Source organism: Camelina sativa, chromosome 4 (genome assembly GCF_030686135.1).
Source record: "Camelina sativa cultivar CO46 ecotype springtype chromosome 4, ASM3068613v1".
Classification (NCBI taxonomy): domain Eukaryota; kingdom Viridiplantae; phylum Streptophyta; class Magnoliopsida; order Brassicales; family Brassicaceae; genus Camelina; species Camelina sativa.
Window position 1 is genome coordinate 31,137,452 of NC_141883.1, and position 16,094 is coordinate 31,153,545.

General features: G+C 35.5%; 5 protein-coding genes across 8 annotated transcripts; 3 read left to right on the forward strand and 2 right to left on the reverse strand.

The window, feature by feature from the left end:
* The first annotated feature begins 755 nt into the window (after positions 1–755).
* LOC104782942 (uncharacterized) lies at positions 756–1,498 on the forward strand. Its single transcript, XM_010508006.3, has one exon. It carries the CDS (start codon positions 946–948, stop codon positions 1,246–1,248), a length of 303 nt encoding a protein of 100 aa, XP_010506308.2. The 5' UTR covers positions 756–945; the 3' UTR covers positions 1,249–1,498.
* Positions 1,499–1,665: 167 nt separating this feature from the next.
* On the reverse strand, positions 1,666–3,561 carry LOC104782943 (transcription termination factor MTERF4, chloroplastic-like). The gene has a single exon (XM_010508007.3). The coding sequence runs from the start codon at positions 3,390–3,392 to the stop codon at positions 1,836–1,838; it is 1,557 nt and encodes a 518-aa protein (XP_010506309.2). The 5' UTR covers positions 3,393–3,561; the 3' UTR covers positions 1,666–1,835.
* A 134-nt stretch (positions 3,562–3,695) lies between these two features.
* On the reverse strand, positions 3,696–6,068 carry LOC104782944 (4-hydroxy-tetrahydrodipicolinate reductase 1, chloroplastic). The gene is made up of 9 exons (XM_010508008.3): positions 5,945–6,068; positions 5,629–5,851; positions 5,258–5,495; positions 4,907–5,040; positions 4,739–4,813; positions 4,540–4,641; positions 4,335–4,444; positions 4,146–4,233; positions 3,696–4,017 (listed from the first exon to the last, which is right to left on the reverse strand). Exons 1-9 carry the CDS (start codon positions 5,950–5,952, stop codon positions 3,949–3,951), a joined length of 1,047 nt encoding a protein of 348 aa, XP_010506310.1. The 5' UTR covers positions 5,953–6,068; the 3' UTR covers positions 3,696–3,948.
* A 99-nt stretch (positions 6,069–6,167) lies between these two features.
* On the forward strand, positions 6,168–8,133 carry LOC104782946 (6,7-dimethyl-8-ribityllumazine synthase, chloroplastic-like). Of its 3 annotated transcripts, XR_015597703.1 has the most exons (9): positions 6,180–6,398; positions 6,467–6,582; positions 6,728–6,823; positions 6,908–7,003; positions 7,143–7,221; positions 7,474–7,520; positions 7,609–7,668; positions 7,807–7,898; positions 7,930–8,133. XR_015597703.1 is itself a non-coding variant. In XM_010508009.3 (8 exons), the coding sequence occupies exons 1-8, from the start codon at positions 6,248–6,250 to the stop codon at positions 7,843–7,845; spliced, it is 684 nt and encodes a 227-aa protein (XP_010506311.1). In that variant the 5' UTR covers positions 6,168–6,247; the 3' UTR covers positions 7,846–8,133. The 3 variants fall into 3 exon arrangements, 2 of the variants coding, with proteins under 2 accessions (XP_010506311.1, XP_010506312.1); XM_010508009.3 differs by having other exon boundaries at positions 6,168–6,398; positions 7,807–8,133; XM_010508010.3 differs by having other exon boundaries at positions 6,491–6,582; positions 7,807–8,133.
* Positions 8,134–9,636: 1,503 nt separating this feature from the next.
* LOC109132726 (large ribosomal subunit protein uL2my, C-terminal part) lies at positions 9,637–11,514 on the forward strand. 2 transcript variants are annotated; one of them, XM_019245074.2, is made up of 3 exons: positions 9,637–9,844; positions 9,976–10,090; positions 10,819–11,514. In XM_019245074.2, exons 2-3 carry the CDS (start codon positions 9,991–9,993, stop codon positions 11,364–11,366), a joined length of 648 nt encoding a protein of 215 aa, XP_019100619.2. In that variant the 5' UTR covers positions 9,637–9,844; positions 9,976–9,990; the 3' UTR covers positions 11,367–11,514. The 2 variants fall into 2 exon arrangements, with proteins under 2 accessions (XP_019100619.2, XP_019100620.2); XM_019245075.2 differs by having other exon boundaries at positions 9,705–9,844; positions 9,981–10,090.
* Positions 11,515–16,094: the final 4,580 nt, after the last annotated feature.

A 16,094-nucleotide genomic window follows, 5' to 3' on the forward strand; every position in this document is an offset into this window, starting at 1 on the left:
TTTCATTACGAGCGTATAAGAGGTTTATCTTGAACCAGTCTTCTCTTCAGGAAAATAAATAAATCGTGGAGATAAACCGAAACTAAACTAAACAAACAAAGAAAAAGTCCCACAAAAATCTCAAGTGATTTTGGATTGTTGCCATACACAAACAAGAAGTCAAAGATCATTGGTGGGTAACGTGGGCAACAGCTAAATCATTTAAAAAAAAAAAAAAGGAAGTGACCCTGTTGGACTTTTTTGAGGTCGATCTCAATCACAAACCCTTTTTTATGTAAATATATATGCATTAAAACGCTTATGATTTACACGTTTAAGTTTGTTCGTAATCATCTGTTTCTCTTTCTCGTTGACAATAAATTTCAAGTATACAAAGTTGTGATGGCTGGATGGATGTTGCAACTTGCTACAAACTTTTGAAATTAAACGCTTACATCGATAATCTCATATGTATCTAAATTTTGAATCATAAAAATCAAGTATAAATTAAAATACATTAATCTCACGACCAGACCGCTAGGTGTTAAACACTTAAGTTACGTACATATATATATACTGTAAATGTTTTAAGCTTGACCAAAGAATAATTAATGATCATGAATTCCAAAAACAAGAGATACACCGTAACCATATAACTCTTCAAAGTTCAAACTAAAGATAATCATTTTGTTTATATAATTTATTGTGTAAACTGTGGAATTCCACATAGGTAGATTATAAAATAATTATTATAATTTGAGATATAAATCAAATGGGAGAAGAAACAATACTATACTATATATAAAAAGATGAGATTTCTTGTATAAAGAAAGTACATATAAAAGAAGAATATTGGAAGGTAACTAAGCACCAAACCCAAGTCAATATAAACATAAAAACTTTTTTTGCTAGCTTCATCTCAGAAGAACATTAAAGAGAGAAAACAAGAACAAGAGTGAATCATCAATGGATGGTTTAATACCAATGGCCTATAAGGCTATGAAGAAGAACCTAACTCGTCGTCGTTACGAACGTCTCTCCTCTTCCGCCACGACTCGTGAGTCTTACGAATTCGTCTCTGATATTGAAATAAACGTCGACGGTCACCACCGCCGTCGCTGGTCCATTGGAGATTTCTCATCGTTATCAAGCCGGGAAACAAAAAGAAACGGTGGCGTAGCTCCGGAGAATGGTTTTTCTCCGCCGCGGGAAGGTCAGCTTGTGAGGTTCAAGAGCCATAGATTGTTTTCTTGCATCTCAGGTCAATAACTTTATCAAGTCAAGAATATTCCGTAGCAAAAAAAAAAAAAGGAAATTTGTATTTTCTTTCGTCTTGTACATGTTTGATTTTACATACAACGAATCATGTAGATATCGTTATTTTTGTGGTCTTTTGATGTATACGTAAAAGTTTGTAGTTGGGGTTTGTTGTTGAAATGTATATTTGTAAAGTCATAAACGAGAAAATGAAAACTTGTATGGACCAAACTCGAAATAAAGTTAATTCCAACTCTCCAAAGTTCTAGTTGACCTAATCCATATTTGACCATATCCCCGTAGTTGACTTGACGGGTCAGAACTCAAGAGTTGTTCCTTAAGATAACACCAAAAAACATAACTTAGTTTAATCAACCAAATTCATGATTTGATTAGACTAAGAGGCTGCTGAGTAGATATACATTAGTCTTTAGATGAATAGATTGTTTTTCATTGTTTTGGGTTTGTATAAGAGAAACCTTCAACATCTAAAATTGTGCGACAAAATCAAGTGAACAGAGAACAAAATGAACACAATGCTTCAAACAAGTGTAGCTAAATGCAAAAGTTCGATAAAGTTAAAAAAACTTTAGATTATTCTACAATGTAACAGTGCGTTTGTAGAGAACTTCATCATCATCACTCTCATCTTCTTCCTCATCATCACTCTCATCTTCTTCCTCATCAGACACAATCTCGCCACCAGGCATATCTAATTTCCCACCCATGTCGAATGTTGGACCTTCAGTATCTGGATCGATATAGTTACCTTGTAACCGTTCCTCAAATCTTTGGTCACTGCAATTGAGGAACCAGTTCAATGAACTCCTAATTCCTTTGCTCTGTAGCTTCTGGTACCTCGGTTTGATTCTTGACTCCAAGCTATAAGTAAAATACTCAGGGTACTCCACGAGTTCTTTCATCGGTCTCCCCATCTCAGTCTTGTAAAAGTAGTAGCTATTCTTCATGAGTTCAACTCGGGAACAGAGGATCTGAGGACATCTCACAACCATTTTCGCGATGTCCTCAACTGGAAACGCCCTGCCCAAGAGAAACTCAACGGGTTTCATTATCACATTCTGCTTCAGGCTTACAATCTGTGGCATTTTCTCTACCACACGAGCAAAGCCTTCAGGATCAATCTTGAGCTTCAAGCTGAAAAAGTACTGTTGTGTAGACATCTTGGCTTTTACCGGTAACCCAAGAATTTGAGGATATTGAGCTATAACCAAAGGTAGTAGTTCTTTCTTGATTCCAAAACTAATCAAACAATCTACATTTGGTTTAACAGTCTCCTCAAGATTGTATCCGACTATATATGCACGTTTCTCTAACATCCTAGCCACAATTTTCTTCGGCAAACCAATGGAAATTAGATAATCTACAAGAGGTTTGATCATGGTTCCAACTCTCATTCCCAAAAGATAAGGATACTGAGTCACCATTGGACCAATGTCCCTAGGACTCACACCAATGCTTACCAAATACGCAACGGATGTGCTCATAGTGCCTTCGAGTTTAAACCCTAAAAGCTCAGGGTACTTCATCAGAACATACCCCAAATCTTGCTTCTCAACATCGAGACCTCTAAGAAACTTAACCACAGGAGCAAGCTCAACAACCACACTTGCATGGAGAACCTGAGGATAGTTCTTAACAAATTCTCCCAATTTCGATCTCGGGATTCCAATTTTCTCTAAGTAAGCCAAGACAGGAATCAAATTCTTACGCACACTGCAGCCTAACATCAAAGGATACTCATTTATATCGTCTATGGTCAACCCTAGCTTCTGTAAGAACTCAACACGCTCACACATAACTTCAATGGTGGAAGGTAGCTCAATACTCTCCAATTCATCGGTGATTATCCCCAAACCCTTGAGATAATCGCAGATTTTGACACGATTCACGAGCTTCTCTTTCTTCCCTTGTATAACTCCCCATGTGACTGTAGGCATCTCGTACTCCGGGAACTTTGAAGATTGAGTTGCATAGTGAGCAATCCTGGAAATCGAACAAGGGTTTTGAAATTGAGGGATATTAGGATCTGGGTTTATCTGGGTTTTAGTTTCAGGGGATGATATAATCGGAAAGATGAAACACTCTCTTTTGATCAAAGTTACGAACTTGTTCCTCCTGAGAAGAAGATACCTCATTCTGGAAATACCCAGAAGATTGCTGGCGAAGAAAGATTACGACTTTGCAATCAAAATCAAATGGGAAACAGAAAAATTTTATCGCTTTCTCTCTCTCAAGGAGTTTAGCTATTCGAGAGAATACGAAAGGCGCGTGTATGAGAGAAGCCCTAACGAGTGGGAAGTGAGAGAATACGAAAAATTTTATCGCTTCTTTTTTTACCATAAATATTCAAAATAGTAAAAAAAAAAAAAAAAACACAAAATTTACAACTTTTTGGTGATGATGATCATACAAGATCGTTGTTCATAACATTTGGAGAATTTTTATCTGTAAGATTTTCACTTCAATGATTAAGAAAGGAGAATAACATTTAAGGTAAAGAGGTCTGAACATGAACAATACAATGACAAGTTCATGTAATATACCAAGGAGTTTCAAAAGCCTGTGTGTGCTAAAGGCTGAAGAAGTGGGAACCAACCAAACATCTAATTTTCACAGCTGTTGATTTGGTAAATCTAATTTTAGCTCTTCTAGAACCACCATTTGGTCAATGCACTAACAAAACTCGGAAGCTTAACGCATGTTTCCCTCTCTCAAAACATCGATCATGTTGTAAATTCTCTGATCTGCTTTCAATCGAATCTGCACATTCCACATAAGTGTTGAATCAACAGTTAGCATTATAGAGATTAGAGATGAGGTGAGACTCAGAGAAAGCTGAGATTCAGTCTCGCAGAATCATGGTGAGCAATAGGAGTAAGCTTTAGAACCTTTTTGGCGAGGAAGAGCACGGCATCAACAGTACCCTCAGCATATATTGATCTGCCGCAGACATTGTGCTGGAACTCAAAGGAGACACTGCAACGAAAGACAGAGAAATGGGAGCTGGTTATGGAACAGACACACTTTTACAATAGAATGTAAAGAAAAGAATAAACAATATCTTAGTATTGCATTACCTTTCATCGGGTGATGTCAAGTGATAAAGATGGAAAGCGTGGCCAGAGATATGCTCTTCGGGAACACCCACCATCTCCACTTGTTGTTTTGGATCCCGAATCAATTGTATCTACCAAATAAAGTTGTATACACAGAAAATTCATATCCTGAAGATAAAATAAGTCATTGCCGAGAGATGTAAACAACAAAGGACGACCAATGCACCTGATCCATGTCGTAAGACACACCCAAATCCTGGAAGCAAGAAATAACAGCTTTTGCTGTTCCAGATGCATCCAATTTGCTAGCTTGATGAGATTCCATGACCTACATAGATTGGCAGTTGATTAGACGTAGCAAGAAGTAATACAAAACTAACGGATGAAAAATGAATTTGAATTTATAAAAGAAGTAAGAAAAGTACATCCAGTGAATAACCAGAAAAGGCTCCCGGAAACTGCTCGGCCATGATCTCCATGGCCGCAAGAAATGCTACAACCTTTAGACCAACAAAGCAGACAAATATGAGCTAAAGGTCTTAGTTTACATGTATAAGTAATCATTTCTTCCAGAAACATCCAAGTAGACATACCTGTTTACCCATCTGTGGGGAAATCACTGCATAAATCTTTGCTTTCTCAACAGTTTCATACAATTTGTCCCTATCTCCACCAGTTGTTCCCATGACGAAAGGAACACCAACTTTGCTATACAGCTCCGCATTATCTACACATTGCAAAAATTCCAAATTTGAAAATCAACTCACAACAGGAAAAGCAAAACTTCTAGCAGATGATTTTGCACTTACACAAATTCTAAACTAACTCAATCAAGGATCACAAGGATGGTTCCCCCCCCCCCCAACCAGAATTCAATACTAATATCAACAAATCAAGAATACAATTGTCTCTTGATGGTAGAAATGAGAGATTCTGGAGTATACCATTTACTGCAGAAGGAATTGTGTAGTCAACAACAATTAGCTCCGGGTGCTTCTCAAACACGGAAGAGAGAACTTTTTCTCTTTCAGCAGGACCATGCACAGTAATCTCCTTTCCACATACCTCAACTGTCTGACCATCCTCACCAGCAGAACCAAACGATATGGGAACAACATTTACTCCAGCAGAGTCTGCTGCTTTGATCACAGCTTTCCCCATTTTGCCACTGCATCCATTCACCTGTTGTATCATAGATAACGAATGGCTTAACTCCCAAACAATTCCCTATTTCTAGTAATCGAAGAAAAGACTATATTTTTGACATTCCTACATCTTAAACTGAAATGGTAGGTAGTAATCTTAATCAGATTACCATGATGGATATGCCATTTCCAGGCAAAACAGACTTGACGACCTCGTCACCGGAATCTGCCGACGCCGTCATCGATAAAACCACCGGAAGACGACGTGTCCCAATTCCCATGAAACTAACACGGCCGTTACCGCATTTTCCTGCATTGTGATTCGTTCTAGAAGCAAATGCGAGACGCGAGTCCACTGGGCGATGAAGGAACACACTTGAAGACGCCATTAACCTGAAATTTTCTTTAAAAGAGTAAGCTCATCTCCATCAATCCGATCAAAAACAAAAAAATTTGAAGTGAGATTGGTAAGCTTCAAAAACGTACCCGTTCATATCCTATTGATTCAGGATTAGATTAGACGAAAGTTTTGCTCTTTATTGCGACAGACAAATCGTTAAAATCTTCCGACTTTTGTCTGAAATTTCCCGGCCGGCGAGAAATTGGAATTTAGAGTTTAGTTTATCTTTTTATCATCGAACCGGAAATCTCTAAACCAATAAACCGGATTTAATTTAAATATTAACCGGACATTTGGAACCGATAAGAGAAGCTTCAGGTTAACCCACACATAGTCTCACTCTTAACGAAAAAAACGAACCATCTCAAAAACAAACCGACGAACGAGAGATGAAGTCCTTAGCTTCGCCGCCGTGTCTCCGCCTAATACCGACGGCACACCGTCAGCTCAGTTCGCGTCAATCTTCCTCCGCCTGTTATATTCACGGTGGCGGTTCTGCAAACAAATCCAATAACCTCTCATTCTCCTCATCAGCATCCGGTAAGCTTACTTTGACTTCTCTTATAATATCTCAAGTTCGTGAATGAAATGTTAGAATTTGGTGTTAGGGTTTGCGTCACCGCTCGCTGTAGAGAAGGAACTACGCTCTTCATTCATACAGACAGCTGCTGTTCGACATGTTACTGGGTCTCTTATCAGAGGCGAAGGTCTTAGATTTGCCATCGTGAGTTCTCAGAATCGCCTTTTTTTTACTTGGTGTACTGCTTAGATTTGGTGAATTGGCTCTGATTTGGTGATTTAGAGTGAAAATTTAAAATTTGAGCCTTGTGTTGACTTTTTTTTTTGTCAATTCAAATTTTGTATTCAAGGTTGTAGCTCGTTTCAATGAAGTTGTGACTAAGTTGCTTTTGGAAGGAGCGATTGAGACTTTCAAGAAGTATTCAGTCAGAGAAGAAGACATCGAAGTAAAAAGTCTTTTGCTTGTTGCAGATCAGAGTAAACAAAGATCTGAGCTTTCACAAAGCTAACGAAGAGTCTTTTTTATTCAGGTTATTTGGGTTCCTGGCAGCTTTGAGATTGGAGTTGTTGCACAGAACCTTGGGAAATCAGGAAAATTTCATGCCGTTTTATGCATTGGCGCTGTGGTATGATTCTTGCTATACAACAACAACTCTCAGACTATTCAATTCTATTTCCTCATATGACTTCTTCAATATAGATAGTTTCTCACACATGCTTATTAAAGTTGGTTTTTGATCTACTCGTGTCTTTGTTGTGGTTTAGATAAGAGGAGATACCACACATTATGATGCTGTTGCCAACTCTGCTGCATCCGGAGTACTTTCTGCTGGCATAAATTCAGGTTTATCTTGATAATCATTTGCGGTATATGCATTTTAGACCATATTTATGTAGCATTGTTTTGAAAACAGTGAAAGATTGCTTTTGTAATACTTCCGAACCTCAAAGCGCTGGTAGTTCATTTTTTGCCTTTCTTGGGATTTTTGGATGATTTAATTCCAGCATCATGAACTAGTTCATCAAATTTTGTTCTGGTTGTTCACGCACTATTCACTCTATTAGTAATTAAAGCTTACAAATTCCTAATTTGCAGGGGTTCCATGCATATTTGGTGTACTGACTTGCGAGGACATGGATCAGGTTAAGTTCTGTTATGCAAGGGTTGATGATAAATAGTTTATTAATCGTATGGATAAACACTGAACTTGTTGCTACTGTGGTCAACTAGGCTTTGAATCGATCTGGTGGCAAAGCCGGCAATAAGGGAGCTGAAACTGCTTTGACAGCGGTAAGTATCATTATAATTCATTCCTTTATTCTTAGAACAAGATAGAATTTTCTAATCATTCCATTGCGCAAGTGGTCATTTGATTTATTGTCTCTTTGGTAAAGTCCTGAAATTTTTCTCTCTCTGCTCTTTCTTCAGCTTGAAATGGCGTCTCTGTTTGAGCACCACCTGAACTAGCTCTGCTGGTTACATGTATGAGAACTACATGCTGTCAAGATATTTTAAGGCTTTAGTAAGCTTTTGGTCTTTCTTTTGGTAATCTAATAATAATTCCTCTGAATTTTGGATTTTTTTCTGCTCCAATAAAAAAATGTGATCTTCTTTGTCATGAATCATAATACTATGTTGAAGTTGTGGTGTCCGAATGGGATTTCAACTTTAAATATTCTGCACAACGAAGATTTTGTCGACAAACAAAGATTATGAACTTGTATTATCTTGTTCTAATAATAAAGGATTGAATCATAAGGATTCTAAGAAGTTGGAAATACTGCATACAGTTGAAATCCACTTTCGGCTAATCAACCTCTCAACTAATGGACTTATATAACCAAACTCGAACCTCAAAACTTAACCTCAACACATTAAATTTCAGAACATTTATGATCTCTTAATACTGAAATACTACTTTTAAGCCATATACAATCATACTCATACATGTAACATATTCATACAGGAGCTAAATTGACAAAATTACCCTTGGCGCAGATGAATTATTTTTTGCCTTCATTCCTCTGAATTTTGGGGTTTTTAAAGCACCAATCAAAAATGTGATCTTTGTTATAATATGGTTTTATAGGCGAGAGATTTATTGTGGTCTGGTTCGCTTGGGTATGTTGGTGTTGCATGGTGATTAGTCAATTACATTTTTAATCTATGTATGGTCTTATCCAGTGCTCTAGCACCTCTGGCACATGCCTAAAGCCGGGGCTGGTCTTATCATGTATGAACCTTAGTTAAATTAAACCCAATATCACCAACAAAATTAAAGCCGATCTAAGAAATTAGAGAAGAGGAGAACATCAGAATTGAGATAATTTACTAGAACTTGAAATCCCATAACAACAATTCATAAAACGGGATAAAGAAATAAAGATTTAAAATCGTAAAACCATCGAGAGAGAATCGCAGGCGCGTGGATCTCACTCGCGGTGATTTTCTCTCCCAGACTTTTTCTTCTTCTGATCACAAACTCTTGCACCATCGTTGGGGGTTCTCCGTCGATTCCGACGACGAAGAAAGCCCCGAGGCTCATGGTGCTTCATCCGTTAACTGCTGCATCAACAAGGTGAAGCTTTGTGATCAAAATCAAGAGAGCAGTAGAAGGGAGAAGCTTCCTCGACACACCAACGGTAAGAGCTTTATCGGCGTTGATGCGACGAGGAGTAAAAGAGAGAGATTCACGACAAGGATCGAGAGAAGAAGGTGGTTAGATTTGAAGACTGGAGATTCTAGAGGTTTCTCAGGGCTGTTGTTCAATGGGGGAGGTCGTCTATGGCTAGGAGGAGCTAAGCCACCATCGAAGGGTTCAGATCTGCTCTCTACCGCCTTTTATCTCTCACATATGAGCTTGTATCTCTTCGACAATAGAAGCTCGGCTCTCTTCTTCCTCCTCAAAGCTGCTCTACGGTGGCGGGATGGCAACAGATCTTAGATCACCATCTCTGTTTGACTCGCGTCGTCCAGGTTCACTGGAAGTCCTGTTCCGATAAGCATCCGCAATTTTATGGACGGCGGCTTCAACTGAGTTCTTCAATTGGGAATTAGAGTAAACGAGTTACCGTTTTGATTCCGATTCGTGAATAAACCCAGATCAATTTTGATTTACAGTTTTGCTTGGTTTGGTTTGATGTATGTGGTTAAGGCCTTATGAGAATTGTAATAAGTCTAAATCCGGAAATATCCTATTGGACATTTATTTATAAAATTGAATACCTTTTAATAAAAAAAAATAAAAAAAAAAAAAACAATTCATAAAACGGTCTAGTCTAGACCAAATTCAAAACCAATCCAATACTTTCCCGATTTTATGGATGGTTCGAACCGAGTGGCCTGAACCGGTTTGATTAATCTATTACGCTTCGTCTTCGATGCAGTTCAGAGCCTCTCTCTCTCTCTCTCTCTCGTCTCTTCTTCGATTCCGCATCTCTCAGGTTGTTTAGTCCTCGATCTCAAAGTAAGTCATCCTACCCTCTATGTAAATCACGCGTAGAAGCCCTAGTTTTGTGTTTATTCGATAGGCCGTTGAAGCTATAGAGTATTTTGCGATAAAAACCCTACCTTTTTTTTTGGTTTTCACTGTTTTAGAGCAGTCTCACTTCCATGTCGGCGCTTGTGGCGTTATGCAGAGCTCGAGCTACTACTGCTTCGTCTTCTTTATTCAACAGCTTTATTCGTCCCGCATTTCGCAGTTTCTCTACAGGTTAGGGTTGCTTTACTCTTTTTTTTAATTCCGGAGAATGCTCAAATTTGGGATCATAAATGAGTTTTTTGGAAAGAGTGTAATAGCTTTGATTTAACCTTGTTGCACATTGAGTTTTACAGTTGTAGTGATTTTGCCTTAGGCAGTATTCTTGTTAGCCTCTTCTGTCTTAAGTGTTTAAAGTTAAAAAAAAATTTGGGGATTCCAAATGTTATGAACTTGTGGATGCAACAAGTTACTTCTGGTTTAGATGATTGCTTCTCTTTGTTATATGATAAAAGAATGAGCTTGTATCAGATCTCTTCTTCAAAAGTATTCTTGGACAATTTAGTTACCTGAAACTATGACTACTCCATGTTAAGATACTCTTGTTGTGTTGGAAGAATTCATGATCATTAGAACAAAGGATCGCTGCCAATTAGAGCTTAAGCTTGGATCTCTGCAACTCTGGTGCTATTTTGTATCATATTCTTTTTCTCAGATTTGCTTGTTGATGAGTGCATTAAAAATGGTTAATTCAGAACATAAAATTGATGCATGTAGTTACTTTATGGGACTTTGGTTTATCTAGTGAGTCTGTGTGGTTTCCGTGATTAAGATTAAGCTCTATTGGGTATATACAGCTTGAAAGTTACTTAAACTACATGATAATATATTGGTATATGGAGATCCAGAGTTTCAATCTAGGTTTGTGTCAAAATCAATATCTCTGTGTTGGTGTTTTGCAGGTTTTGCTGATGCACAGAACAAATCATTGGTGGCGCAGATGAAAGAAGAGATGCTCCACATGGACATCAACTCAATGGTAGGAAGTTCCATGCCACTAGGTATGATGCGTATCGGAACAATCATCCACAACATCGAGATGAACCCAGGGCAAGGCGCCAAGATGGTCCGAGCTGCAGGAACCAACGCCAAGATCTTAAAGGAGCCTGCTTCAGGGAAATGCTTGATAAAGCTTCCATCAGGGAACACCAAGTGGATCAACGCCAGGTGCCGTGCTACGATTGGCACAGTGTCAAACCCGTCTCACGGAACGAAGAAGCTGAGGAAAGCAGGACAGAGTAGGTGGTTGGGGATAAGGCCCCACGTCAGAGGAGTGGCGATGAACCCGTGTGATCACCCGCACGGTGGAGGTGAAGGAAAAAGCAAAAGTAGTGGAAGCCGAGGAAGGACATCAACAAGTCCGTGGGGGAAACCGTGTAAAGGCGGGTACAAATCCGCTAGTGTCAAGAAGAAGAAGAAGCGTTTGGCAGCTGCAGCAGCAAAAATGTGATATGGGTGAAGAAGAAAAGTTACAATTTCTTCAAATGCTTCTTTCTTTTGAGAGTTGTTGTTAAGCATCTTTCATCAACTAATAATAATTATGGTAACGTGTTTGCTTTATCAAAGAAATCGAAATCAAACGTTTTTTTTTAGTGTAATAGTTTCTTACCCATGATTTTTCTTACACAGAGGGGAACACCACAAACGTTTTTAAATCGAAATCAAACGTTTTTTATCACGATCACGTTTTAAAAGAGTTACTATCTTTTTTGCCTTTTGAAATTGTCATAATCAATTTGATGCAATTTTGAGAGATTGTTGTTATACGCTTACTTATGTTTTAGTAAGACACTGTAGTAAAAGGTTCGATCGAGGAAAGGGTCTAAAATCAAAAGTAAAATTCAGAAAAGGAAACAAAAAAAAAAAGTCAACAGGTTGGAACTTGGAACAATACATTGAATCAATCCCCACCACACACTAAAAAAAAACACACGTTCAAAACAAATGTCTTCTTTGACTATATTAATTACCACCAAAACTTTTAATTATACCCGACATCGGAATTTTTTATCTTTTTGTTTTATGAAACTTTCAACTTTGAATGTTGTAGCAAAGAACATTTCTATTCTTCAGCAATGAGACGTTCACTAATCTATAATTACTGTTGGAAACTAGTCGGAATTAAAATGAAAAAGAATACATAATTTTGTTGGTAATATGCATACTTTTATATATTCCTGAATAATTTATTTACATAACAGTTGCATAATTTTAAATAAATTCAGATGGAATTTTTAGCTAGTCTAAAATGTCAGATTTTATTCTCTTAAGAATATGATTTACCCTAGCTTTTTTTTTTGGTTGTTATGTATTATACCAATTAAAAAAGTGAAGAAACCAATTTGACATCTACCTTTGGTCCAACCAACCAACTATTTAAAAAAGTTGATGTTTAAGGGGTTTGAGAAAATTTTAAAAAACCAAGAATGGTATTAGTACTCAAAAGTTGAAAAAGACGAGAAGCACACAGAATTTGAATTAAGATTGAAAATGAGACTGTAAGTCTGTAACAAGTAAACAACACACAAGCCACCATGCTTACAATCTTGGGTCCTACTCCTCCATAAACAATTCATCATTTTCATCTTTATTCTTTTTTTTTCTGTTATTCCCTTTTATTTATTTTATCTACTAAGAACAGTTTTTTTTTGCTTTTTATTGTCTAAATACATAGCCAAAGGGAAAAAAAAAAATGAAAATACCTAACTGATTCAGAACAAATACCGGCAAAAGTTGAATTATATCGAAAATGAAATGACGCAAGAATTTTTAAAATTTTCTTATCTTTTATGACAAGGGAGGTGAAACTATATATATAAAAAAAGAATTGTCCGTGCAATGAATCATATAACCTTCACCAGCAGATGCATGCATTTTGCGTATTTTTGTTTCTCTTCCTGTTAATTCCCTTTTCAGTCTGGTCATATATCTTTGCTAGCTCAGACTTCAGCACGAAGCTTGGAAACAGAATAGACAAAAGTATATGTCCCCATATATATTCCTATCTTTATCCTGAAGATAATAAATACTTTATAGACTTTGTATATGCCACTAGCTACTTTAGAGTTTGATTTATCAACTATAGTTTCTAACCATTAACTAAAGCATATGATTTTATATATATATAACTATACTGATTAGGTGATGAGGATCCACCGCCCACGGTTGTAGTACCTAATTGATATCACAAACCGTGTAAAACTTTAAATCAGAAGTACAGTATTATAAAATGGATGTTATTAGGAAAACAACGCTAGCTTAATTACCTTAGGCTTAGAACATTAGAGGAAAAGAATTTTGATTTCTAGCAAAATAATATAAATACAATATGATCAGAAGTATTTTTCTTTTTTTGACAGTATATATAGAGATTTTTTTGTTGTTGAAGAAATTAATTTGTTTGAGCCATATGTGTGTATTTTAAAATAATTAAGAATAATTGCTATAATAACATACTCTGTGTCTTATAGATTTAAAAAACAATAATTTTGGGGAAATTTTGGCAAATAGAGAAGTATTTATAAATAAAATATAAGAGAAAATGAAAATGAAATGTATAAAATACTCGCGCATAACGTAGACGAAGAAAGATGACTTTTTTAGATTGGAGGAGAGTTGTACGAGGAATATTAATAAGTCAAGTTGGTCGAGAGATATGCATTGAATCGATAGGAACTAGCCACGTGACAATGACATGTGCCGTTTCATCCACATTGCACTACCTTTTAAAATCATTGCTTATTTATATTAATATCAAATTATAAACATTTTTGGTTATACTACTTTATATTTTTTTATTCAATATACGTATACCACTAAAATTATTAAAAGGGGGCGGGAGTCTTAATTGAGAAATAGACTTTAATCATTTTAAAAAACCTCAAGTATATGATGAAAACTGTGGGCATATCATATAAAACTCGTCAATAAATTAATTGAGATAATAATTCATCTTATTATGTCTATGCATTATGCAAATATATATAAAATATAAATATTTTGTTGAATAATATTGTTGCAGAGGTCCACTACATTACATACCACTAGACATGCAATCTAAGGGAGGGTTTGCGATGTTCAAGGCAATCATGCATGGGTTGCCATTTCTATATACCTTTCCCTTTCCACCAATTATCTTTTTTTTTTCTCTTTCTAATTTCCTAAAATTAAAATATATGTACACCATGAATTAAATTATTAGAATCTTTAGGATAATAGTAAAACAGAACAAAAAAAAACATTTATTTCACCTAATTTATATATCTTTCTTGGTTTTGGCTACGAATAAAAATCTTTTTCTGATTTGGATAAGAGATTGCGCTCTCTGTATAAAACTCTTACATTACATAGATATTAAATAATGAAATTTTGGTATAAATCTGAATAGCATCATCCCACTAATATAATGCTGTATCGAGATATTCTCGACTGACATTTATAATGGTGATCTTGAATATACTCCAAATGTACAAACCATTGTCAATGTACATTTGTATTTTTCCACAAAATTAACAATCTACAAAAACATTAGTGAAATTCGATATGATTTTCATCCTTTTTTCTATAAATTTATAATGAATATTTGACAGAAAAAAAGAAACTAAAACTGTTATTAGAATGAGTCAAATTTGATATGTAGTTTATATATATGTTATAACAAGTATTTTATAAATTTTATAAACAAGATATTTACGTTCATACGTAGTTACGTACATATACTAATTAGTTATTCACGAGCGGCATATCGATCCTAACCATAAGATCATGTATACATAAAATCAAAGATATCAAATCAAGTACATATCCACAAGATGATATGAATATCTTTATGTATCGGGAAGATATATCACTATGCTACATTTATATTACTCTAGTCTAATAAATAGCTAGTTGAACTCTTTTGTTGTCTAGTTAAGTCTGCATCACTATCTTTTTCACTGGCCTAAAGTTTTACTTTTGTTTATAGCGAAAAGTAAAATTAAGTAGTTCTGGTGTAAATTATATGTCTACTTGAGGTCTTGAGCGCCATTATAGTGGTAGAAGAGTAATGTCAACGAGCGTGGTTGGCTAAAAGAAAACAATCCTCCTGTTTGAATATGTTGTAGTAGAAAAGACGTAATAGTTAGATGTTATTATATATGCGATCGATTCATTGAATTTGGATAAGTAATAAGTGTTTTTATTTTGGATTGAAAAAAATATGAATAAAGAGAGTACTAGTGGATTCACAATTCTGGTAAGCTGTCAATTGGTTAATACCCGAACGGCCAAAACAAAACTGCTTGCGGGAAAGTATCATGTCCCTCCCTCGTTCATAATTAAAACACGCAACCAAAACTAGTATATGTATAAATATAAATCCCATTTGATAACATTGCTTAATTATATCCTTTTTTTTTTTTCTTTTTCTGCTGAAAATATAAAATATATCCCATTTGCATATACTGTCTTATAACAAATATCATGTTATTAGTATTTGATAATACGAGTTATTACCACTATACATCACGGTTTTGTTGAAACATTCTGAAAACAACACCACTTATTTTTAGTTTTTTTCCCTTAAAACCTTACTAAAAGAAATCTGTCTACCTAATTAATTAATTAGACTATATATTAAAAATAGAAAGAGTCTCAAATTGTATAAATATAAAATTTTGCATTTGCTATAACTAAATAATAAAAGCATAAAACCGAAAAAGAAATAAATATTGGACCAACTGTCCCACTAAGAACGATGATAATGATATGATAGAGGCACCACATGAAAATGCCGAGGAGAGGAATAACAATATGGGTCATCATCGGTCGATAAACACATAGACAAACATTATTATTAGGTGAGAGTTTTTAAAAAATTTAATTCACATATTATATATATACTATAATTTGTAAATATAGTCCTTAATAAAACTTTAAATTGGTAATTCACCGCATTCAAAGTTTCAAACTATGCAACGAAGAAGGCAACTAACTTCGTTTTCTATAACATCAAGTGGTTAAAACATTTTAATTTTCTTTTCGTATTACTTTAAAATTTTATGAATAGATACTTAGGAGACTAAAAAAAGCCTACACACATAACTCAGAAAAGGAAAAAATCACGACTGCTTTTCAAATATAATTGTCAAATAAAACAACTTTGACTACACACACAATAAAGGAACAATAGGTATAG